We start from the raw sequence: 27,400 nt of genomic DNA, 5'->3' as shown, positions 1-27,400 counted from the left end.
ATGCTGCATGGCCTGCTGTGTTCATCCAGCTCTACACCTTGTTATCTCAGATTCGCCAGCATCTGCAGGTCCTACTATCTCTACACAGTTGTCTAATCATTTAGAAATGACAATTTGTTCCCACCTACTCCTGCATTAAATGATTGTACAGGCAGCCCAAATGAAGGATCAGAATCAACAGAAAACAAGATATGCTTAGGATTCTGTGATTTTAGTCTTCAAGAATGTATTATTTCAACTTTTACCACAAATCTGCCAGTGATTTTCAAGTGTGATTAATTAAATTTGATCAAACAAGAACAGTAACATGAAGGAGGAAAATTAATTTTTTTTTTTTCCACATTACCTGGTATTTAAAATAAAGTGATGAGAATTAAATTTGACAAATTCAGAAGGATTTGAAGACTTTAGATATGCAGGCAAGAAAATGGCAGGTGTGAATAGAGAGAAATACAAGTTGTCGAAGATTGTGCAAAAGTAAAAAGTATTTTGAAATATGCATACTAAGGAATAAACATATCAGAGCAAGAGAAAGCTTGGAATATTACAGCACTGGTTACTTAAACAATCAAACGTAACGTGACAGAGGGAGTGAAAGTTGAAGGTGTTAGATTGGATGTCACATCAAACAGGTTGCTTTGTCCTGGATGGCGTTGAAGCTGCACTCACAGGCAAGTGGACAGTATTTCATCTTTCACCTGAATTGTGCCATAGATGGTCGACAGACTTTGGACACACTTTCTGCAGAATTCTCAGCATTTTTACCTGTTCTTGTAGCTACAGTAGTTATAAGGTTGGCCTAGTTAAGATTTTTGATCAACGATAACCTGCAGATGCTGGTGGTGCAGTAGGTTCAGTAATTCTAAAATGTTAGCTGCACATTTGATAAGATCTCGCCATCAAAACAGGATAGTGGTCTCAGGGATTGTGATTAATCAGTAACGGAAACCTGTCAGCCACACCAGTAATTGCTATTATTTGGAAGAGGGATAACCTAGTTTTCAAATATAATAATGGCCCATTGTTGGTTGTTTTCCACATTCCCACTCTGCAGAATTTAACTTACCTTTTTTCAGAAAAGACTCCGGGGGAACTTGGAAAAGTAACTTAGTTGAGTAACGTTGACATTACTTCAATAACAATTGTTGGTTTGAAGCAAAGAGGAGAAAACAGGATACCACTGCAAAATATTAGATAGCAGTAAGAAATGTCTATCCACAACTGAACTTAATTTCAAATTCAGCTGGTGTGGACAACAATGATTGATCTTGGTGAAGAAGAGTGTTTTGAATAGTCAGATACAGAAGAGGCCAAAGACCCCTTAGCATGTATAGATTGATTGAATGCTAAAGTGGCAGACAGAAATAGTCAGCAACATCTGCTACTCTGACCAGTAAACTAAATGATAATGTTTGGAAATATAAATTACTGCCTTGTGTAACGTAATGTACTGATTTTTGTTTGTCAATAAATTATAGATTTTATCAGTTGCTGCAAATCAAGATCAAATTCCATGAATTCTAATAGTGAAGCATTCCCAAACAGCTGCTTAAAAAAAGTTCAGCTATCCAGCGAGGATTGGAATTTGTAAAATAGAAAAGAATTTTGCAAATTGCAAAATTTCACATTCAAATTGCACATGACATTAGTGACACAGTATTATCAGTTTGATTTTTTTTAAACTCAAAAAGGTAACATTTAATTGAAGAGGAGTCAACATACACCTACAAGTCTAATACCAGAGCTTGAGAACCAAGCTATGAGCAGCATCTTATATGCCGAAGAACACGGCTTTTGAAGACAAAAGAGACTGATTTGATACAGAGAAGTTAGAGGTGTAGGAATGGACAAGGCCACAGAGAGGCTTTAAAAGTTTGTGGATTTGAAACTGATGTAGGACAACAGGTACAAGGTTGATGGATAAATGGGACGCACTGTGAATTAAGGCAAGGCCAGCACAGATTTGGACAAACTCAAGTTTATGGAGATTGAAAAATGAAAGTCCATGCAAGAGAGCACTAGAACAGTCAAATAGGCAACAACATGGAAGTAGATTAAAATTAGCTATGGCGTTGTTTTGACTGAAATCAACACAAAGCTCATCCATTTACCCAGAGCTGTCCAGGCCAAACCCATTACAACGCCAGGAGGAGTGACATCATACATCCTATCCACTGTGAAAATAGGTTTTCCGACAAAGTCTTGCAGGTTTTCAGGGGTTACCATTACTGTGTCAGCCTCATTGTGTACAATTTTATAAGCAGCCTTGCGAAGTACCTGCAGAGCAAAAAAAACAATTGTGACTGTAGAGGTTCAATTAACTCAAAAAAAAGTACTAAACATAAAACTGCGAGTGAGGCGCAAATCCAATTACATAGTTATGTCCAGAGCTGTAAAAGCAGTAGAGGAATGATTAGCTTAGTAGCCTATTAAAAATGCTGGGAAATTTCTTTGAAGCGGGTTTTTACTTCTGCTAGGAGGCTTGTTTCGGTTTTGGATGTAAAGCCTTGAATATTTGTAGCGAGCCGAATGTTGTTGAGGGGTAAGTATGATCCTGGTTATTACCAGCTCTAGGAAGGATATTAATAAATTGGAGAGTTTAGAAAAGATTTACCAGGATGTTGCTGGGACCAGAGGATTTGAGTTATAATGAGACACTGGATTGGCTGGAACTTATTTCACTGGAGCAGACGTTGAAGGGTGAATTAATAAAATCATGAGGGGTGTAGATAAGGTGACGAGCAAAGGTCTTTTCCCTAAGGTGGGGGTGTTAAAAATTAGGGGGCTTTTTTTTTTTGTTTAAGAAAGGAGAGAGGGAGAAGATTTAAAAGGGACCTCAGGGGCAATATTTTCCATACAGAGGGTGGTGTGTACATGGAATGAACTGGCAGAGGAAATGGTGAATGCAGGTACAGTTACAACATTTAAAAGACATTTGAACAGGTACATGAGTAGGAAGGGTTGAGGGGGATATTAGCCAAATGTAGGCAAATACAACTAATTTAGTTTGGGAAACTTGATCAGTATGGAGAGTTGGACTGAAGAGTCTGATTCGGTGCTGTATGATTCTAAGTAACCAATTCATTGTAGTTCCCCAATCTCAAACAACCCACTTTCTAAAGAACAGAGCTTAAAAACCTTCAAACAATAGTGACTGTAAGATGATGTCAAAGCTAAATTTATTTGATCTTCATTCAATATCAATGTGTGTAAACAAACACGTGCATTCCCTTTTACCAACATGGGTAATTAGATATGCAAAAATATCCCATGCAGCGCCTCACTACTGTAAAGCAGTGAATGTCATGATGCTGCACAGTAGATACAGATGAAACACGCCATTACAATTTAGTTTCAACGGTAAATATTCTACTAACAAGCTGAGAAGTGTTGATTATGACTAAGCAATGTCTATGATATTAAAAGTTAACTATTTAAGACATGAGCTATTTCCTCCAAGTATTAATAGCTGGAGAATTTAAAGCAATAAATTCTGTCTTTAATCACTTTCAATCTAATCATTTTTAAATCTAAAACTGTTTTGGTAGCACAGAACTTGAGTATTGCTCAAAAAAGACACGTTGTCGAAGCTTTTTGTCTTGAACTTTGAATAACCTACAAGTATACCAATAAAAAGGGAATTACATCGATCCTAAATTGGTTATCATTGGACTCAATATGGCATACTTGTGTGCACTTGAAGCTGCATATTAATACACAGGCTCCTATTCTTTGTAGACAGAAAGAATATGTATACACACAGTGCCTTTTCAACTCAACAAAACAGGAGACAACTTGTCCTGGTTTATTTCTCAGGACACTGCCTGGATCAAAAACAAGATCGGTGCAGCTTAAGAAAATCTCAGTTTAGCGATCAGAATACATTGCAAAGCCTTGCGCTCCAGAACTAGCCATGCCATTAGCTGAACCTTTCCAGTACAGTTATAACATAGCACCTATATGAAAAAATTACCCAAGTATGACCTGTGAAAATGTGAAAAATTACCCAGGTATGATCTGTCCACAATAAGCAAATGCAACTCACCAATCATTGCCCCAATAGTCTGCCCTCAATCAAAGTGATGGAAGATATCATTGACAGTGTTATCAAGCAGCTCTTACTCAATGGTAATCTGATGCTCAGTTTAGGTTCCATCAGGGTCACTTGGCTCTTGAACTCATTACAGCCTTGGTCCAAATGTGGGCAATAGATCTGATCGCAAGAGGGGAAGTGAAGGAAACTGCCTTCAAAATAAAGCAGTATTTTACAGAGCATGGCATCAACGAGCTGTAGCAAAATTGGAACATCAGTGGAAATCAGAGGAAAACATTCCATTGTTGGTAATACCGAAAAGAAGAATGGTTGCAGTTGTCAGAGATCAGTCATCTCAGGGCACAGAATATCACTGCAGGGTTCCTCAGCGTAGTATCCTAGGTACGACCATTTAAATTTGCTTCATCAATGGAGAAGATCAGAGCTAGGGATGTTAGCTACTGATTGCACAATGTTCAGCATGCTCAGGACTTTATAGATATTGAAGCAAATCATGTCCGAACGCAGCAACACCTGACAACATTTAAGCCTGGGCCAATATGGCAAGTCATACAACTGCCAGGCAAATATCTCCAATAAGAGAAAATCCAGCCAGCAGCTCTCGACATTCAATGACATTACCTACACTGAATCCTCTAATCTCACTATTGACCAGAAACAGAACTAGACTAGCCTTATAAATATGATGGCAATGAGAGTAGTTCAGAGACTGTGAATTCTGCAGACAATAACTTACTTCCTGACTCTGTACAGCTTGCCCACCACCTACATAGGCACAATTTGGGATTGTGATGGAATATACTCCTCTTGCCAAGATGGTTGCAGCTCCAGTAATACTCAGGAAACTTGACAACATCCAGCACAAAAGCAGTTCACTTGATTGGCACCACATCCAACATCTTTGACATTCACTCCCTCTAACACTGATGCACAATGGAAGTTGTGTACACCATCTACAAAATGCATTGGCACAACTCATCGATGCTTCTTAGATAGCATCTTCAAAATATACAACTTCCTCTCCTAGAAGCACAGGAGCAGCAGATATTTGGGAATACTACTACTTGTAGGCCATAATACATTCTGACATGGAACTATTTCATTGTTCCTTCACTGTCCCTGGGATAAAATCTCAGAACTCTCTCTGTAACAGTGCAATATGTACAGCCAGACCACATGGATTGTAATGATTACAGGAGGCAGCTCATCACCACCTTCTCAACGGTAATTAGAGATGAGGGGATCAACCCTGGTTCAGTGGAGATTGTAACTGGGGGGGGCATGCCAGGAGCAGCACCAGGCATAGCTCGAAATGAGCTGTCAACCTGGGTGAAGCTACTAAATAGAACTACTCACATACCAAACACCATAAGCAGCAAGTGACTGACAGAGCTAAGTAATCCCACAACCAATGATCGGATCTAAGCTCTGCAATCCTTCCACATCCAGTCACGAATGGTGGTGGACAATCAAACAACTCCCTGATGTAGGCGCTCCACAAATATCCCCATCCTCAATGATGGAAGAGCCCACCTAATATACGAGTGCAAAAAGATAAAGCTGAAGCATTCGTACCAACTATTAGCCATAAGTGCTGAGCGGGTAATCCATCTGCGTCCTCCAGTGGTCCCCACCACTAGCCAATTCGATTCACTCCATGCGACATCAAGGAATGGTTGGAGGCACTGAATGCCACAAAAGCTATGGTCCCAGAAAACGTTCCGGCAAAAGTACTGAAGACATGTGCTCCAGAACTTGCCACTCTCCTAGCCAAGCTTTTCTACAACACTGGCATCTACCCAACAGTGTTAAACTTTGTCCAGGTATCTCCTTACACAAAAAGCAGGACAAAGCCAACCCAGCCAATTATCACCCTATCAGTTTAGTCTTGATCATCAATAAAGTAAGAGAAGGCGTAATCAACAATGCTATCAAACAGCACATACTTAGTAATAACCTGCTCAGTGAAGCCCAGTTTTGGGTTCCGTCAGGACCACTCAGCTCCTGATCTCATTACAGCCTTCATTCAAACATGAGCAGAAGAGCTGAGCGTGATTGCCCAGGACATATTTGCAGGAGTTCCTCAGATATTGTCCTAGGCCCAATCATCTTTGCTGCTTCAATGACTTTCCCCTCCACCATAATGTCAGAATTGGGGATGCTCGTTGATGATTGCACAATGTTCAGCGCCATTCAACATTCCTCAGATACTGAAACAGTCCATGTCCAAATGCAACAAAATCTGGGCAATATACAGGCTTGGGTTGATGAGTGGCAAGTAACATTCGTGCCACATAAATGCCATGCAATCAAACCACCACCCCTTGACCATCACTGAATTCCCCCACTATCAAACATCCTGGGGAATACCATTCACCAGAAACTCAACTGGATTCGCCACATAAACACAGTAGCTACAAGAGCAGGTTAGAGGTTAGGAATACTATGGTATGTAACTCACATCCTGACTCCTAAAACCTGTCCACCATCTATAAGGCACAAGTTAAGGAGTGTGATGGAATGCTTCCCACTAGCCTGAATGAATGCAGGTCCAACAACATTCAAGAAGGCTGAAACCATCCACGACAAAGGAGTCTGCTCCACATCCACAAACATCCACTCCCTCCACTATCGACACTCAGTACGAGCAGTGTGTGTTATCTACAACATGCACTGCAGAAATTCACTTAAGATCCTCAGAGAACACCTTCCAAACCCAGGACCATTTCCATCTGGAAGAACAGGGCAGCAGATACATGGGAACACCATTACCTGCAAGGTCCCCTCCAAAGCACTCACCATCCTGACTTGGAAATATATCACTATTTCTTCACTGTCGCTGGATCGAAATACTGGACTTGCCTCCCTGGTAACATTGAGTGTCAACCCACAGCACATGGACTGCAGTAGTTCATCACCACCTTCTCAAGGCTAATTAGGAACAGGTAATTAATGCTGGCCAGCCAGCAATGCCCACGCATCCCGAGTAAGTTTTTAGAAAAGCAATAAATGCTAGCCTAACCAATGACGCCCGCATCCCACGAATGAATGTAAAAAAAGTTGACATTGAATATACTGTTGTTGTAAATGGAGTAGCCCTCTCCAGGTTGGGGCTTTTATATCAAAAACCATACTGCACTCACCTTCTCCACCTGTTTTTGCAGATTGCGAACTCCACTTTCCCTGCAATACTGTTTAATGAGAACAGTAAGTGCTTCAGATGTAATCTGTACTCCCTCCTTGTCCAGACCACAGGCACTCAGTGCTTGAGGAACCAAATAACGCTGCAATAAAGTGAGAATCCAAGTTTACAACCAAAAGACAAAATATTGTAAAGGGATTTTGAAGAACAGTAGGTGCATTTTTGTAGGCAATCATGGCAGCTAATTTGTCACACGAACAGCAATGAAATGAATGACTGATTTATCAATTTTTGATAGCATTATTTAAATGATAGCGTCTTGGACAGCATTTATGAGAATTTCCTAGCATCTTATGATTAGTGCCATCATAATCTATTTGAACAGATAGACATGGTTTAACTATAATAATGTCTAAACCAAAAGATGGCATTTGCAACATTTTCCAATTGAAATATGAAAAGTGGGATTTGAAACTCATGACCTACCATCTCAGTGCTGGAATGAGATTACAATGAAATTTTGAATACACTAAATTATTTATTTGCATCCAACTTTCAAAGGCATCCCCCTTATGCCCCACATTCAAAATTCACAAGTCCTTCACAGAATACAAAAGATATCATGTTCAAACAGTACAATTCTGCAGATCTATTCTATTGGTTTTTAAAGAACAAATATACCTCAGCAATTGCAAGCTTCTCCTGCGCTACATAACCAGACACGTTAATCATTTCCATTCGATCCCGGAGAGGTTCTGGAATGGTTTCAGTCACATTAGCAGTGCAAATAAAAAGTACCTAGCAAATTAAAGAGACGTGGGATTAGAACTCAGTCCACAACATATCCTTTTTCTCCCCTCCTATCAAGTTTCCAGATTCTCACTGGGCATGATTTCACAGATTGGAGCAGTTCACATGAGTATTTTAGCTGCAATCCTAGGTAATATTTGACCAATGATCGCTGATAACCTCACCCACAAAACTTAGAAATATTGGCACAATGAAGACTTTGTTCCATTGTTTGGTGGGACAGAACATATGGAAAAGGCTGGATGAACACAGCAGGCCAAGCAGCATCAGGGGAGCAGGAAAGCTGATGTTTCGGGCCAAGACCCTTCTTCAGAAAATATGGAAAAGGCTGTTTTATTATGGCTTCCCAAGACACCATATACTGCACGTTTACTGTGTTAAATATGTTCATTGGTGTAGTGGTAATGTCACTGGATTAATAATCCAGAACTCCAGGCCAACATCTGAAGATATGGGGGTTTGCATCCTACCACAGCAGATGGCAAAATTTGCTTTCAATAAAAAAACTTGGAATAAAAATCTTAGCCTAATGGTTGCAGCAGAATGATGTAAAAACTCAAAGTTCACTGTTGTCCTTATGGGAAAGAAATCTGCCATCCTTACCTGATGTGGCTTATATGTCACTTGTGGTTGACTCTTATTTGCAGATAGTCCAGTGGTATTTGACTTCAATAGCAATCTAATAGTTTAATTTAAAGGGGCAAGTCATAGAAGGAGAGTGCAAAGCCATGGTATGCTTCTCCTTCTCATTGTGGGAAGTCAGACAGTTCCAGTGCCCAGGACCAAAACGTGTGCAGCAAGTATCCAGGAACGTGTCCAGGTGCAGTGGCAACTAGGAAAACTGCAGCAGTTGCAAGGCTGAGTGTATCGTGGATAGCACATACAGAGAGCTGGTCACTTCAGTCAAGATGCCATAGGCAGGGAAAGAATGGATAACCACCAGGCAAAGAAAGAGGACTGGGCAGCGTTGCAGAAGTCCTCTTTGGCCATCCCCATGCAAAACAGATATAGTGTTTTGGATTCTGTTGGGGGGAATGGCCTCTTAGACAGAAGTTGTAGTAGCCAGATTCGTTACTCCCTTTCAGCAAAGCCAACCATATTGTAAGTGGAGTGAGTGTGGGAAGGTTATGATAATATGGGATTCAAGGGGAACTGACAGACCTTTCCATGGCTGCAAACAAGATGGTGTACTGCCTCCCGGATGCTAGGATCAAGGATGTCTTGAAGCAGCTAAATTCTGGAGCAGGAAGGTGAACAGCTAGTGGTCAGGGTGAGAAAAGGGATGAGACTCTTACAGCAGAATGTAGGGAGATAGGAAGGAAGTTTAAAAAGTCAGACATCAAAAATGATCTCAGGATTGCTAACAGTGTCAAATACTAGTCAGAGTAGAAATAGCAGAATATAATTGATGAATACATGATTGTAGACATGGTAGAAGGAGGAGTGTTTCAGATTCCTGGACATTGGACTGGTACAGGTCCTAGTCCTACCTATCCCAGAACAAGTTGCCTGGGTTGCATCTGGGCAGGACTGGAACTGATGTCCTGGGGCAAGTACTTGCTACAGCAGTTGAGGAGGGTTTAAACTAAAATGACAGGGAGTTGGGAACCTATACAGGGAGGCAGAATGGGGGAAAACAAGAGCCAAAACAAAAGACCGACTGGGAAATAAGAAAGATGATAGGCAGAGAGTTCAAGGCCAAGAATCAAACAGGGTCACACTGCAAAATAATGGAAAAGGGACTAAGAATGTCAAAAAGACAAACCTTAACATCTTCTGTCTTAATGTGCAGAGCACTCTAAAGATACTATAAAGGTCTGAGCACAAGCCAGCTATGATAAATTGGGGATTGTTACTTAAAGATCTTATAGTGGACAGGCAATGGTAAACATTTAAAGTGTGCATGGAAGAACTGCAACAATTGTTCATTCCTGTCTGGCACAAAAGTAAAACAGGAAAGGGAGCGCAGAATGGCTGACAAGGGAAGTTAGGGTTAGTATTAAATCCATAGAACAGCCAAAGAAAAGAAAAGCAGTCTTGAGCATTGGGAGCAGTTTAGATTTCAGCAAAGACAGACAAAGGGATTGATTAAGATGGGAAAAATTAAGTATAAGAGTAAGCTTGTGTGGAGCATACAAACTGATTGTAAAAGGTTTCTATTGGTATGTCAAAAGTGAACCACATTACTATAGATCTAGAGTCACACATATGCCAGACCAAGTTAAGGATGGCAGATTTCTTTCCCTAAAGGACACTGGCCAGGAGCAGGCAGTCGGGACTAGTTTAGTTTGGGATTATGTTCGGCATGGACTGGTTGGACCGAAGGGTCTATTTCCGTGCTGTATGACTCTATGACCCAATTAGTGAAACAGATGAGTTTTCATGACAATGTTAGTTTCATGGCACTATTACTGAGGCCTTATTTTGCTGATTTATCAATTGAATAAGCTGAATTGGTGGATGTGAACCAGTGTTTCCAGGATTTTAGCTTGTGGATGATGAGCCTAGGTACCTCAAACTGTGAAGCCACAGCCTCTTTGCATTAACAGGCAGCTGAAAATTAGAAACTATTGCAAGAAAGAGTGCTGCCATTTCAGTAATCTTACAGCAGATCCAAGAAAGCAGAGCAAAAGTTGATACAGGAAGGGAACTCAAAACATACCTTTGACAAGTCAACGGGCACATCAAGATAATGATCCAGAAAGTTAAAATTCTGTTCTGGATCAAGAAGTTCCAGGAGTGCAGAGGATGGGTCACCCTGATAACCACGACCAATTTTATCAATCTGGAATAGGTACAACAAAAAAAAAGATGCAAGAAAATTTTGAGTAATGTAAATAGCAGTGGACAAGCAGCACTCAGGTCACCAATAAATGATTCAATTAAATGCAGTGCAAAATGAAACCTGTATATGTGAAATGGCAGTCAAAATGTGAAGTTTTAACACCTTTTTTGTTAAACTCCTCAGAAATCAGGCCCCCATTGCTCATCACGACTAATTTAGAGAATGTTACCTCATCAATAAGAACTAATGGATTTTCAGTCTTGGTTTTCTTCAAGCATTGAATGGCTTTTCCAGGCATAGCTCCAACATATGTTCTCCTTTGAAAAATAAAACATGAAGTTTGCTACTACTGTTCACCACTCTTTAAACGTAAATCATGAATATACATTGTACAGTTGACAGCAACAAATACACGAAGATTTGAAATAAGCCAATACCAAGCAGATAGTTTGGTTGTTACGAATGGCCCTCAATGGGTCATAGATAGGTTAGCAAACTGGGCAGACCAAGTGGCTATGGAACTTAACAGATTAAAAATGCAGTGATGCATTTTGGCAGAACAGATGGAAAGCAGCAATACAAACATAATGACACCATTTTTAAAACTGTGCATTGCTTTAGGTTGCAAGCCAAAATCAAGGCTACAGAGATTTAGCAGAATGGTTCCGGGCAACAAGAGGTTTCGTTACAAGATTAGGCCGGTGGTGTTTTCAATGAAGTAAGTGCTGAAAGTAATAATGATCTGGAACTCTTTGTCCACAAGGGTGGTGGATATGGAAACAATCTTTGATTTCAAAAAAATATAAACTAGGTACGTGAAGAAAATTAAAGAAGCCAAGCAGAAAAATAGGACTAACTGCAATGTTGGGAGCCAGCATTAACTCAATGGGCTAAAAGGCCGCCTCATGGAGGTGTAAATGATCGAGTATAAAAAAAGTTGCATTAAGAAAAATCAACAATGATAATTATAATTTGGATAGCAGCAAGAGGCAGGTCACTGTATTACCTGTTGTAATTTACTGTGAGGGAGTATGTTGTTTTGAAATGCTCAATAACTCATTTTGATTAGCAATTTAAGAAGCCAAAATTCTCCCAGCTGATGCCAAAAGAGGTCTGTGTTAGATTCTGAACTCAACGTAAAACATGATCCTGCATTCAACCTCTTTATCCTGAATTTGGCAGCACACACCCAAAAGCAATCTCATTTCCTTTAACTCTCACATCTGTTGCGTATAGTGAACGTACAAATGGCTTTTTCCTATCTCTAATATTTCTGACGTTCATTATGATGCCAATCTGGGCAACTGGTGCACCTCAGAATGCACAGCATTAATTTCTTAGTTTACTAACCCAGTAAAGATTGTGCAAATACGTACAAGACACTTTAAAAAAGCATAAATTTAGTACATCTTAGCACACAGTGCTATATACATAGACTCTATCCCTTTATGTTATGCTCAAAAACACCACAATGACAAATATTCTAATATATCATTAGAGTCACCATATCCCTAATGAAGCATGATTGGCAGCAAAGGTTTTAACAATTAATGCTACCTGCAGAAATTCTGTAGTACTATTTGTTTAATAAACAATGCTATGTAGCTATTTATAAAGAAAATGAGCACAAGTGAAACAGCATGCAGCTGCACTACAGTATTGCACAGCCACAAGTGGATTGGGAGGAAGAAATCCGCTGGGATTCCTGTTACTGATCATTGACTGATGTAAGTGAGGACCATAAAATGCAGCTGTGTTGAAAACTGACTGAAGCAAAAAGAGATTATCACAAAATCTATACTCTTTGGATAGATGGTTACAAGACTAATTTGCATGTAAAACACTAGAATTGCACTTATACCAATATTAATTTAACAGCTATATGTGGAATGCCATTTGCAAGCTTTTACCACAGTTACAATCAGGTGCAAATACTAGGACTTTAGCAATGATGTTACTTAAGTGCAGATGATTTACAATACCTGTGACCCTTGATTTCTGCGACATCAGTCATTCCTCCAACACTGAACCGGAAATATTCTCTGTTTAATGCTCTTGCTATAGATCGAGCAATGCTGGTCTTACCAACTCCAGGTGGACCATAGAAACACAGAATTTTCCCTTGGGTTGTACCACGCAGCTGGCTAACTGCAATAAATTCCTGGAAACATGGCAGAGATGTGCCATTACAAATTTAGGCTTACAGATTTACCACACCTAACAGAACTGTCATATCATCAATACAATGAAAACTCTTTACAAAGCATCATTAAATTCAGTAGGAATTTCTTTAACTGAAGACCAGAGAGTACACTAGATTCTCAACCATTGGGAACAGCTGAGGCAAATAGTATAAATCAAATTAAGGGACAGCCCGATAAGCATGAGGGAAAAGGGAATGAGTTATGCAGATAAATTTTGAAAAGGAAGATTGGTGGAATACAGCATAAACGCAGTCATGGACTGTTTAAGCCAAAATGGCCTATTTAGGTACTGTATATCCTAAAGTTTTGCATCAATGTGGGCTGGTTGCCATATATATTGGGATATTCAGAGGTCAGATATATTGGGATATATCTGACCTCTGAATTTAAGCAGCAAAGTAAAAGGAGCACCTTTTAAACCCATTTGGAGTTCTTAGACAATGATCTAAATGTTTAAATTTTAGCGTATAGAAAGCAATTCTCATCACACAGACAGACTTTCTCCTCAGCATAACAGCAGCTTAACGCAGTCATTGTGAACAGATTGTATCTGGCTGTATGCTACAGCAGCACAATGTGCAATCTGTTTACTCAGGTTTGACTGCATCATGAGGGTAGAACATTTCAGAACAGCTTGAACTTAAGTCCAGACTCAGCCAGGGCACTCAACCAGAGTCTCTAATTGGCCTCAGTAACTCTGAAAGATGATACAGAAATCAAGGGACAATTTATCCAATTTTCCCACTGCAGGGAAATAGGTTGCATCTAATCGGCACTGCTTCTAGCTGAAGAGAGCTGGTGGTAAAAAGTTTTATACTATCAGAGCACAGATCAAACCCTTTGTGATGTGTGTGGCACTGACAATTGATCATACCAGGATGCGTTTTTTGACCTCCTCCATGCCATAATGATCCTCCTCCAACACCTTGTTGGCTCGCTTAAGATCCATATTTTCTTCACTGCATTTTCCCCAAGGCATTGTTGTCAGCCAGTCCAAGTAATTCCGAGTTACACTAAGCCAGGTGAAACAAAAATTACAATCAACAACACCAAAAGGAAGCTACAATCATGCATCTCATCAATTAATGACTATTACAGCATTGTCTATAAATTAAAAATCAAAACTTCACACACTAAAAATTAGTTTGAAAGCACTGAGCAGATTTCATGCTAAATTGATGTTCAGCTGCTTAATTATCACAGTTTTACACTATACAATGAATACACAATCTATTAATCTGCCAAACAGATGTTTAGGATACACTGATAGTAGGAACTGCCGATGCTGAAGAATCTGAGATAACACGGTGTAGAGCTGGATGAACACAGCAGGCCAAGCAGCATCAGAGGAGCAGGAAAGGACTGAAGAAGGGTCTCGACCCGAAACGTCAGCTTTCCTGCTCGGCCTGCTGTGTTCATCCAGCTCTACACCGTGTTATTTAGGATACACTGTCCCTTTAAAAGTTGAAAGTCTTACTGTTCTAAATAAGAGGCTCAGAGTCAGTGTCAACTAGGCTTAAATTAAGGTAACAGAACAGACTGTTATTCTAATTATTTTAAATCTGTTTAAGAGTTATTATGATACACTTATGAAGCAGACAGGACATGAACTCAGGCCTTCTGGCTCAGAGTGGGGACACTACCACTGTGCCACAAGAGTGCCAACAGACTATGTACTTGTAAATCCAATGTTAACCTGCCCGCTGCCAACAAATTGGTGGTAACTGATCTCAGTAGGAAGGAATAAGCTTTGTTTCTCAGTAAAAATGTTGATACAAAATTGGAAACACAGAAGCAAGCAGCATTTGTAAACAGATCAAAAGTAACAGCCAAAATAAAAAGGAGTGACAAAGATATAACGAGAAAGGATGGTTAGAATTCAGCAAACAGATGACTAATTGGTGTTACAGTTTAACTTCAGTCTCTCGAAGCCAAAGCAAAAAATGACAAAGTAATAGGAGTATTTCATTATATTAATAATAAACTAATCAAAATATCTATACATAATCACCTACGATCTAATTAAATTCATTCAGGTCATTGAGGCGTACAGTGTGGAAACATATCCTTCAGTCCAACTTGTCCATGCCAACCAGATATCCTAAATTAATCTAGTCCCATTTACCAACATTTGATCCGTATCCCTCAAAATCCTTCCTACTCATGCACCCATCCAGATGCCTCTTAAATGCTGTGATTGTACCTGCTTCCACCACTTCCTCTGGTAGCCCTTTCCATACATGCACCACCCTCTGCGTGTAAAAGTTCCCACTTAGGTCCCATTTAAATCTTTCCCCTCTCAGCTTAAACCAATGCCCTCTAGTTTTGGACTCTCCTACCCTGGGGAAAAGACCTTGACTATTCACCCTATCCATGCTCCTCACGATTTTATAAATGTCTGTAAGGCCTCTCAGCCTCCGACGGTCCAAGAAAAACAGCCCCAGCCCATTCAGCCTCTCCCTGTAGCTCAAACCCTCCAACCTGGCAACATTCCTGCAAATCTTTTCTGCACCTTCTCAAGTTTCACAAAATTGCTCCTATAGCAGGGAGACCAGAACTGAATGCAGTATTCCAAAAGTGGCCTAACCAACGTCCTGTACAGCCACAACATGACTTCCCAACTCCTTTACTCAATGCAGTGGCCAATAAAGGTGAACATTCCAAATGGCGTTCTTCACTATCCTGTCTACCTGCGACTCCACTTTCAAGGAACTATGAACTACCCAGGACCTCACCACTAAGTGTGTAAGTCCTGCCCTGATGTGCCTCTCCAATATGTAGTACCTGACATTTATCTAAATTAAATTCCACTTCTGTTTCTGGTCAATGTCAAACCCCTGATGTTGATAGTGGGGGCTTCATTGACAGTAACACCATCGACTGTCAAGGGGCAGAAGTTTGATTGAATCATATTGACAATGGTCATTGCCTGCTGTTTGTGTGGTGGGAATGTTAATTGTCATTTTATAGCTTTTAATATCAGTTTGGAACAATTTCAAAGAACAGTCCTACAGCACTCAATGTTAACTATGTTTCTCTCTCCACAGATGTTGGACCTACTGAATTTCTTTGGCAGTTTGCTTTTACAGGTAGTTCTGCTATAACGCGTGTTTCGTTAACACAAATTTGCTATAACGCGATTGATGAATAATGGATGCTGTTTGGATAACGCAAACTTTCTGCTGTACAGGTATATTGATTTCCTATAGCAATTTCCCTATAACACAATTTTTAATGGCGATTCGCAACTATCACGTTATAGGAGAACAACCTGTATAATATTATAGTAGCCATTTCCCAGAATTTCCCCATTTTCACTTTATCTACTCTGGCTCATTTCCTGTTTTAAAAAAATCAAACAATATTTTGGCACACCTGTTCCATATTTCTGATTTATTTCCTGGCCAGCTAAATCCTCACTTCATTGATTTGTTTCTACCCTCCTTTTCTGTTTATGACTAAACTGACTAAATTTCTTGTATTCCCTTCCAATTGGTCCTCACTACTTCAAAGCTGTTGTAACCTCCCTATTTACACTTTGCATTAAGGCAGTCACACCCCGGTTCAGGTCATGTATTTCCTACTGCAGTACCCTGCTTTCCCACAAGGCCTTTATTAATTTGGTGTTCGTTTCTATGGCAGTTTGTAAGTGGCTTTAACAATTTTGAGATTATTCTTCTTGAGCTGCTACTTTTAAAATTTGGGTCCTGGCCTCCGCTGTTCCATTAACAGGACTCTGTTCCTACTTATGTTGCTTGTTCGGATTTGAACAAAGACAACTAGATAACCTCAACCCACCACCCCGACCAAATTCTCTCCAGCCATCATGGGAGATCCCTTGCTCTGGCACCTGTCAGACAACATATACATTAGTGACTGCAAAGGATACTATCTATTCTCGGAGTTATGGAAATCCCTATCACTTCAACATTTCTGGTCTATTTTGATGCATGCAAGCCCAGATTCTCAGATCCAAGGAATTACACAAGGCATCAATCACGCCAATATTCAATGAAGATCCATATTTCTGGCTGTGGAATGGATAGAATGTAATTGATGAAGCAGCAGGAGATTACTGATCCTTGACACTACCCAATGCTTTGGTCTAAGCTAATTGGCACAATTAGTTCCTCCAGTGTTTAAATGAATGGATTACCCTGACTTTGAGTATGGATAATTAGCTTGAAGATATAAATATCCTCGACTGACGTAAATTGAAATTGTGTGCAAGAATCTCCATTTTACAGAATGGCTGTTTTGTATGGAGTAATGCAAATGTTTGCTCAGTCCTCAAAGTTCAGTGTAATTTAACAGCTGTATTTAGCATAAAATACTATTAAATTCAATTACAATCAAGATATTTCCATGGGAAATAACAGACCTAAATTAAAAATTATGAATCATACTAAATTAGCACAACTGTACCATCTTAATTCTGTGACGCTACTTTAAAACATTACTGATCTTTCACTGCACTTGGTGTACTATCATTTTATATTATTGAAAATAAATATTAAATTTATGTTTTAAAAATGCTCTTCATAGCATTTACCTGCCAGCTTAAATGTTTTCCATCATGCAAAGGGGCTTTGGGAACATTCCTAATATTTTAACCCATTGTGACTTTGATTTAACTGCCCCTTTCTCCCCAACTGCATTTCCATTCTGCAAAAAATAGCAATCCATTTCCTTTATTAGCAGCCAATTTTAAACTTCAAATTACAATTTTTGTTTTTAAGTTCTAAACGTAATATAGAGCTCAGGAAACTATTCCTTCCCTCCTAAAAGCCACTATCAGACATTGATTCTGGAAAAAGTTGTTTTGTAAATTTTCACAGGATTCTCACTTGAACTCAGAGGAATGATTATCCAGTAAGTTGAGTTTGTTCAGCTCTTCATCAATAACCTCCATGACATGCTTTGGAACAACCAGTTCCTTTAACCTCTCTCGAAATTTCTCCTCAATGGCATCTTTATCTTCCTTCTCCAGTCCCAGTTCTTTCTTAATAATCTTCAGCTGCTCCTGGAGCAAGTACTTACGATGAGTCTGCTTGATTTTCTCTTCTACCTAAGAATCATGAACAAATACATTGAGCTTCACACCACTTTGTATTTCACTAATACAATAACAGCAGATACTAAAAATGGGCTTTAGTCAGAAACTTATATGTATGTTTTTAAATGAAAATCCAAGGTTACAAAGTTTTCTTGAAGCATCACAGCAAAAATTCCTGACACGTGTAAATATTCTGTCCTCTGTGGCACCAGGACATGTGCTCCATCTCAGGCTGGACTAAATTACCCAAATTCAGATACAACAAGTGGCTTTAGGTTTACTAGTTAGGAACAACAAAAATGTCTCGTATGTGTACAAGTGAATCCAGATGCCCTTGGTAATCCACAATTCTCGCAGATAAATAAGGATCACTTTTGCAACAATCTGGAAGGTGATCAGCCTTTGTGAACAGTAACAGGAGCATCAATCAGGTGTTTAGAAAGCAAGGGAAGAAAACAAAACAAAGCATAAAATGATATGTGCCATCACCTCTCGTCCAAGACGCTGCTGCAGTTTGCTCAATTCAAACTCTTTTTTCAACAGAGAGAGTGCCTTGTACAGTCGATTTGGAATCTAAAGAAACAAAACAGAAGAAAGAACACCAGGTCAAGTTATCCATTCACTGGGTTTCATAGGCATAAAACATGAAATGTTGCAACACTAATTCATCAGGTCTGTATTTGCAGATTATTCAGTTGATACACAGTTTGCCTTAAAATATTAAAGAGGCTGGGTTTGGAACTGACAGATAAAAAGATATTAAAAAATGTGCACTGAGTCACGGTAAGAAAGTCAACAGGACTTGGAAAATTGCAGAGTTTAGGAATGGACAGCAAGCAGAGTGAAGGAGGTTTCCAAAGATAGGTAATGGAAACAACATTTTTAAAAATTCATTCATGGAATGAGGGCATCACTGGCTAGGCCAGCATTTATTGCCCATCCCTAATTGCCCAGAGGGAAACTTAGAGTCAATCACACTGCTGTAGGCCTGGAGTCACACATAGGCCAGATCAGGTAAGGATAGCAGTTTCTTTCCCTGAAGGATATTAGTGAGCTAGATGAGCTTGTCCATCAATCGACAATGATTTCATCATTAGACTCATCCAGATATTTATTGAATTCAAATTCAACCATCTGCCGTGGTGCGATTCGAACCCGGAACATTATCTGGGTCTCTGGATTAACAATCCAGCAATAATACCACCAGGCCGTTGCCTCCCCTAACATGGAGAGATTTGAAGATGAGCAAGTTACGGGGTGACGGGGAACTGGACGTTTGTGGAGAAGGAAGAAAGAGTGAACAAAAGACGCATGATGTTTAGCAGATCAGTTGAATAAATTAAAGGTATGAAAAGTAGACGATGGTAAGACTGCAGGGGAGACAATCAATCAAACTTTTATTAGAATATTCCCAAGGATGATGAATCACCTTTATGTGGCTAGACTGGAGAACCTTGGGTTGTTCTCCTTTAATAGGCATGTAAAATTATGATGGGTTTGGATGAAGAGAATAAAGAGAAGCTGTTTTAATATTTCAGTGAGACAGCTATAGAGTGGAGGAAGGAAGGAGAAAGTAGTTAGTTTTACTGACAAGTTTATTGGACAATTATCAGGGATACAGTCAGCACTGCAGAGCACAAAACAGGCAAGGAGACACATGAGCAGTGAGGGAAGCTTTTAAAACCAGTGAGTGAACTACAATCTTTGTTCTGAAACCAAGATGCAGTAGGGTTTACTTTTAGAAAAAGTGTGGAAAGACAATTCTAACTATATCATGATAAAGGACAGAGCAATTGTTATTTTCTTCAATGTAGGGAGAAAGTAAGATTACCTGAAGTAAGTGGAATTGATTTGATTGTGGTAGATGATGTTGTGGAGGGTAGTGAACAGATAGTGGAATTTTAAGCTCCTTTTTGGGTAGAAGGAACAGAAATATCAGTAAATTCCATCTGAACAAGTAACGAAGGAACGGAACAAGAGGAGTGGAATTTATCAGGGGAGTCCAAAAACAAACTTTCTCCCTCTCTAACTGCATCTTTCTACGCTGTCATCTAATCCTCCTATTCCTGTTTCCAGCATGTATGCATCTACTGTAGCATACCAACCAGCCACTTTTCTTCTTTAATCTTTAGTATATTGTCCAATCTGTTCAAAATTCAGATATAAAATTCTATTCCAATTTTTGGGAAGTTTTTTAAAATCGTCTCCCTTTCAGTTGTGGGAGTTGATGCAAAGAAAAGCTCATTTGTATAACCCACCCTATACCAAAAGCATTCTAGCATTTAAGTCTCCCTATTTTTTAAATCTTTGCTCATAAATTTAATATATTATAATCTAGGACTCAATTGCGATGAGGTAATGCCTAGCTGATTTTAGTACTTGACAAGTCAGATCCTCAATAGGAAAATATAGATCGTAATTTTTGTTTTATTTTTGATACCAGGTATGGAGGGACTGTCTTATGAGGAGGGTCCAATAGACTGGACCTGTATTCATTGGGAAGAGTGAAAGGTGACCTTATTGAAACAGTCAAGATTCTTAGGGGACTTGACAGGGCAGATGCAGAAAGGTTGTTTCCCTTTGTGGGAGAGTCTAGGACCAAAAGACATATAATGTGCCATCTGAGTTTAAGGCAAAGAGGAGGAATTTCTTCTATTAGAGGGTACTGAATCCAGGGAATTCTTTAGTGCAGAGGAGCTTCAAGCTTGGGTCATTAAGTATATTTAGTGCAGCGATAGATTTTTAAACAGTATGATGAATGGTGGAGCAGACTCGGTGGGCTGAATGGCCTACTTCTGCTCCTAAATCTTACGGCCTTATCAGAATAAACTTTGAGTAAAACGTAAGCATGCAATGATACAGTCTTTGTTTTAACAATATGAGCAAAAAGATTACCAACAGAAATGACCAAGAACCCAGTTTATAACCTTATAACACAGAATCAAAGATTTTTAACACACAGTAGAAACAACGCATGCACTCTTTGTAGATTGAACAGAAAACAGCAGCCATGTATCACAATCAGAACAACTGGTACAACCTTACAAACATTGTTGTACTTCTAATATCATCTAGTGTTGTACTTCTAACAAGACCCAGTGTGACTCATTTAGGAAGGAAGAGAGAAAAAGTGTATCTTCTATTTAATACGTTGAAAAAAATTTATTTCAAACCTTACTGTAACTAAATAACTCAAATATTATTATGCTCCTGGCTTAGTATCCTTTCAATGTATACTACGCCTGACACAGCTTCAATTCCTTTTCTATTTTTAAAAAAAAATTCAAAAACTTCACTTCTTTTCCATTCACTGCAGCCCAACACTTCAGTCTGGGATTAAATAATAACTTACCTGAAGATAATTTCATTACTTTAAACCCTTTTTTGGGGAACACTGCTTAGTCCGCTACCTAATTGGAAAGCTTCTCAGTTCCTTGAATTTGATACACGCTTTTCTTCCAAATGACTTTCTAGCACGAGCTAAAAATGAAAGTCGGATCTGGAAAGTCCTCCCACAAAATCCTCTGGTCAGTTCCCTAATATGTCTGAGTAACTTCCTTTTACGTCAAATTAAGTCTTGTATTTTTTAAAGCTTATTGTTAATCCCAATACTCACACTGAATATAGAATTCCAAGAATCTAAGCTTGCAGTAAACAATATTAAAAATAGATATATCAAATCTCACAACTTCATAGAACATAGAACAGTACAGCACAGTACAGGCCCTTCTGCCCATGATGTTGTGCCGAACTTTTACCCTAAACCTAAAGGTCTATCTAACCTCCACCCCCACCTTATACTATCATCCATATGCCTATCTAATAGCTGCTTAAATGCCCCAATGAGGCCGACTCCACTACCCTCTCCACGCTCCTACCACTCTCCGAGTAAAGAACCTACCTCTGACGTCTCCCCTATATCTACCTCCATCACGACATTGTTCTATTCAAGCCATTGTATATCCTGGTGATGCAGACAAGGGCACTACATGATCTCCAAGCTGAACGTCCTTTTCAAGAACTATGAAACTGCTCAGGTCCTAATAGATTGCTGAACCCAAGCATTGTGTCACCAAATTATTAGTTAATTTACTCGAGCACCCGATTCTGTTATATCTTGATGGTGTGTCTTACAGGCCATGCTTCTTCATATTAGCTACTTAGCTTAAATTTAAAGAAAAATCAGTCATTTCTCACATTTCCTAATCACTTTCTCCCTCTGGCAATGTACATATTGCTCTCAATTATACTGTCCACTTCAAAGCCTCTCCATGGTCATAAACATGATAACTGTACTACCTTTTGAAATGGAAAAGTTTACTAACAGTCCTTCCTTCATACTTCAACATGTTAACATGTGTCTCGTGAGAACTGAGCCTCAATGACAACTTGATCGTAAGTTCAAAAAGGTCTCCTTCAATGTTACTCTTTACCACAAATAAATGATTTGCCTTGGATTAAAAGGCAATTGATTCATAAGTACCCCTTAGGGAAGGACATACGCCATTTTTATAGAGTTGAACTTTCACATAATTCCAGTTTCAAAACAACAGATCAGGTTCAACTGTAATGAGAAATAGGACAACACACTTCATTTCAACAAACCATTACAGTGGTCCAAGAAGGTGGCCCATCATAACATTTGCAGAGCACATAGGGAATGGTGCGTCTGGTGTGTGTGTCTGTGTGTCCCTGTCCTGTGTGTGTAAAAGTAAGATAACATAAGACTTATTTATGTGTTCTGAAGAACTGAAGTTCATTTCCACTTTGCTACTACGTATGTCTCAAAAGCACTGATAGCAGCAGAGCTGCATTGTGCTCTTGATGAAATTATTAATACCTTATTCACAGCAACAAAATAATGGGGAAAATGGGAAACCTGTAATGGCCTTTTCTATCTGAACAGACATCTTACGTTGGTCTCCTCCAGCACTTCCTGTAGCTCATGTGATTCTGCACCCGTAAGTGCTGCTCCCATGTCGCTCAAATAAATTGGGTTATCCACCACTCTCTGTCCTGCTTGCATCATCTGAAGCACTGACTCTCTGAAACAAAATGTATAAAGCAACAGTTACTTTCACGCAAAAAGTGACCTTGAACTAGAACAGCATTTATGTTCTATCCGCAAGCTGATCAAAATTCTGGAGGAGAGTGCCCATTTTGCAGCAGAACAACAAAGTCTCACGAACCTGATTGAGTTTTTTTTGAGGAAGTATCTAAGAAGATCGATGAGTGCAGAGCGGTAGACGTTGCTTACTTGGACTTTAAAGCCTTTAAGAAGATTCCGCATAGTAGACTAATTAGTAAAGTTAGATCACATGGGCTTCAGGGTGAACTTACCAATTGGATGCAAAATTTGCCTAACAGCAGGAGATGGAGTGATGGTGGGGGGCTGTTTTTGTGACTGGAAGCCTGTGAGCAGCGGTGTTCCACTTGGATCTGTGCTGCGTTCACTTTTGTTTGTCATTTATAAAAAATGATTTAAATGAGAAGATAGAAGACATGGTAAGTAAGTTTGTAGATGACACCAAGATTGGTGGTATAGTGGACAGTGAAGATGTTTATCTAAGATTACAAAGAAATCTTGATCATTTGGGTCAACGGGCTGAAGACTGGCAGATGGAATTTATTTTGGATAAATGTAAGGTATTGCATTTTGGCAAAACAAACAAGGAGACCTAGGGGTCCAGGTACATAATTCTTTGGAAGTTTGCATCACCTATAAATAGGGTGGTTAAGAAAAGATATTTAGCATGCTTGCCTTCATTGCTCAGACTTTTGAATATTGGAGTTGGGATGTTATATTAAGGTTTATATTAAGGACATTGTTGAAGCCTCTTCTGGAGTACTGTGTCCAGTTCTGGTAACTCTGTTTAGGAAGGATATAATCAAGTTGGAGAGGGTTCAAAAGAGATTTACCAGGATGTTGCCAGGAATAACAGGTTTGAGTTACAAGGCTGGAACCTTAATCATTGTAGATTTGGAGGTTGATGAGTGACCTCATTGAGGTTTACAAGGTCACAAGGGGTATAAGATAAGGTGAATGACAGGTGTCTTTTCCCTAGAGTGGGGGGATTTCAAGATTGGGGGCATATTTTTAACGTAAGAGGAGAAAGACTTAAAAAGACATGGGGCATTTATTTTTTAAACACAGAGAGTAGTTAGAGCGCGGAATGAACTTCCAGAGGAAGTGGTGGAAGGAGGTACAGTTATAATGTTTAGAAGACATTTAGGAAACTTCATGAATAGGAAATGTTTGTAGGGATATGGACCAAGCATAGGCAGATGGGACTAGTTTAGTTTGGGATTATGGCTGGCATGGACTACCTGGACCGAAGGGTCTGTTTCCATGCTGTATGTCTCTATAACAATTGTTATTGATGTGAATAGTCATGACAATGCCTGTATCTAACAACATACAATGACTCACCAAAGAACAGCTTCCAATAATGGTAAGACAGCACCCAAAGGTTCTATTTACCTTATCTCCCAAATAAATAACCAAAGTTTTGCAGTCAGTCAGTGGGGAAAAAAAACAGCGCTCATTGCCGACCTCAAAGAAGGCAGCTGTAGAATATTCAGTGATCATCATGGCATTGATTTTCCCTTTCTCAACATTGGTTTGAATCTGGCACTAAAAACTGTGAGCACGTCCAAATGCACAGTGCTGCCATCAAGTCGAGCTAGGAGCCAATCACCTTGGCATATTACCAAATAGAACAATCCAGGAAGTAAAATATAACTATTTTCCTTAAATTCTAAATTAAAATTTTACAGTGTGAACTAAATGATTGTGACAAATATATGGGACAAGGTAGAAGTTGAAATATCAAAGCTCAAAAATAATACATATCTATTTTTACCATATTGAGAAATTTGACAGTCACAAATGTCAAAATGATTTTCCAGGCCCCAGCAAGGTTTTTCAGTCGTAATTAAGAACTGAGTTTCAATTAAAAAGTTCTTTCTCAATCAACAAGGAACAACCAATACCAGTGCTATTACAGCTCATCAGTTTTCTAATGATTGTAATCTGGGGGTACTTCACTAGTACGCAACCAGTTTGGAATCAGCGACAGCATAGCAGATAGTTTTGCTGTCATTACTACTGCAATATCTGGCCTGTTGTATTTGTTGATAGCACAGATTGAAGTTATTACATAATTTTGTTGTCAAAACTCAATTTCAAAAGAAAACAATTCTTGCACATTTTGGTCATCTGTTGCTGCAAGCAGTTGGCATTAATGCACCACCTGATGGAAACCAAATACAAAATAGCTAACACCTTTCAAAATGCAGCTGACTTTTAAGTTGCTAAAAAGAGTAGTCAATTACGTATAAAAGGAAAATCATGTTCTCACCAGCTCCCAATGGTCAGGGTTTCACTTTTTTAGGTCATTATTCCTCTGTACTTTCTGCCTTAATTCTGATTCATTCTCTGCAAAGATCTTAATATTGCTGAAGATCTCACCTCCCTCAGTCTCCATTTCTTCCCCCTGCAAACTGCCAGATTTAAAGCCTAAATTTATAATCTAATCACTGCTTCTCAATTTAACTCCACTTTCTGAAGTGATAGAGGAGTCCTGAAACTTGAACTTCATTTAGTTTATCATTTATAAAAATACCTCCCAAAATGGTATGCACAGGAAGAAAATGAGTGATTTTAAAACATGTTTAAGCATAAAATGTCCCAACACTTACCTATAAAGTGGATTAAGGGCAATGATGTCACGTATGGTTTTCACGATTTCTGCTGTAAGTGCCTGTCAAGAAAAGGGAGACACTATTCAACCTTTCCACATTTCAGGAAGTTTATATTTAATATTTTGAAACACAGACAACAAGCTATTTCACATTACAGTTTAATAACTTGTGGGGAGAGCATAGCCTGGAAGCACAGAGGAAGAAAATCCCAGCCACAGACACAATCACACACCTACACCCGTCTGCAGTGCCTCAGGGTTAGTAAGAGAAAGGCAGGTCAAATCAGAGTTCCTGCAATCAGTGCTTTGTAGGTAGAAAGTAAGCACACAATAAAGCTGGACACTGATACCTACAATGGTCAAGCACATGATTTCACTAGGAGCCTCAAAATAGCATCCTTCACAATTTGTCCGCAATTCTGGAGGTTGCTTGTTACTATCAACTCAAGACATCACTACTTTAGAAACACTAGGAAGAGTGTTAATTTCCTTACACCAAGATCTTTATTTGCTCTATATGTTGAAGAAAAAATAAAAAGCATGGAAATAGGAATCTGTACTAAATTAAAATAACAAACTGATTTCGGGAAGAAGTGGGTCACACAAAAATCACTCTTTTACAACTTACCTTAACCTCTTCTGTGACTTGAAAGTCTTCATGGACTACATTTTCCACCTCTACCATTAACAGTTCACCCATTGGAGCAACAAGCGACTCTAAGTTTGTATCCACGGTTGAGGATTGGCTACCTGCTTCATCAGTTCTTTGATGTTTTTGTTCCTCCTGTGCTTTATCTTTATTTTGCTCAAATTCTGCAGGAACCATTTCATCAGTGTTTACTTCCAACTGTCTGTTTAACTGGATTCTAGGGAACGAAATAAAAAGAAATCTTGGATCCATTACTTAGACTAATAAAAGACACAAAAAAAAACCATTTAAAAGCTGTAGCCTTGTTTCAATGACAATACACATTCCTCAGTGTCTCATGGCTGTGGATTCAAGTCTCATTTTCAATATTTCAATAGTACTTTTTGACTTTAAAATGTTTTGGGATATTCTGTGGGTGTAGCTACATAAATGTATCTTCTTCCTTAAAAATTCAAAATGACTGGGAAAATATTCCAAAATAAATGGGAGCTTGCAAATGAAACAGACAAAACAGCAAAAGCATTAGGACAGCATCAAGGGAAGAAATTAAGAATTCAAGATTTTATTAAACAGTTTTAAAGTTCAGGTTTCAAGAGGGGAAGATAGGAGGAAGGCAGAAAGGAGAATGGGAAGAGGTACACGGCAAAGAGGAGGATGAGAAAGTTGGTGCGGGGATCTAAGAGAAGGATGGGGCAGACAGAATGATGGAGGGGTGTGTGTACGTATAGAAGGAGAGGAGAGGGAAGTGACAGGAATAGAGAAATACTGAGGAGCGGCTAAGCTTGGCAATGGCAGCTGGACATTTCTGTTGAGCTCAGCAGCAGTTAGTGGCCTGTGGTCCAAAATCAGTGTGTCCAGGTAGGTCCTGTGGCCTCAGACAACACTATGGCATGGGGACAGTCTGCAAATCACATGGCTTGGACTGACATCAAGTTTGAGATGGGGGGTGGTTGCTACAAAATTGTGCCAATTTGGTCAAGTAAGACCCTATAGTACT

The 27,400-nt window shown here is 39.2% G+C and overlaps 1 protein-coding gene across 2 annotated transcripts in view; it reads right to left on the bottom strand.

The window, feature by feature from the left end:
- The window catches only part of lonp1 (lon peptidase 1, mitochondrial), a 39,258-nt gene that overhangs the window by 6,761 nt on the left and 5,097 nt on the right, over window positions 1-27,400 (bottom strand). For both annotated transcript variants that reach the window (XM_020515597.2, XM_048614284.1), the window contains exons 4-15: window positions 26,383-26,620; window positions 25,753-25,814; window positions 22,967-23,096; window positions 18,541-18,624; window positions 17,843-18,063; window positions 13,870-14,008; window positions 12,774-12,952; window positions 11,021-11,108; window positions 10,669-10,791; window positions 7,878-7,994; window positions 7,198-7,338; window positions 2,112-2,277 (exon numbers count right to left, since the gene is read on the bottom strand). In XM_020515597.2, coding sequence (XP_020371186.1) covers window positions 2,112-2,277; window positions 7,198-7,338; window positions 7,878-7,994; window positions 10,669-10,791; window positions 11,021-11,108; window positions 12,774-12,952; window positions 13,870-14,008; window positions 17,843-18,063; window positions 18,541-18,624; window positions 22,967-23,096; window positions 25,753-25,814; window positions 26,383-26,620 — 1,688 coding nt within the window. The remainder of the gene's footprint in view (window positions 1-2,111; window positions 2,278-7,197; window positions 7,339-7,877; window positions 7,995-10,668; window positions 10,792-11,020; window positions 11,109-12,773; window positions 12,953-13,869; window positions 14,009-17,842; window positions 18,064-18,540; window positions 18,625-22,966; window positions 23,097-25,752; window positions 25,815-26,382; window positions 26,621-27,400) is intronic.

Source organism: Rhincodon typus, chromosome 29 (genome assembly GCF_021869965.1).
Source record: "Rhincodon typus isolate 14 chromosome 29, sRhiTyp1.1, whole genome shotgun sequence".
NCBI classification, from domain to species: Eukaryota; Metazoa; Chordata; class Chondrichthyes; order Orectolobiformes; family Rhincodontidae; genus Rhincodon; species Rhincodon typus.
This window is presented reverse-complemented; position numbering and strand designations above follow the sequence as displayed.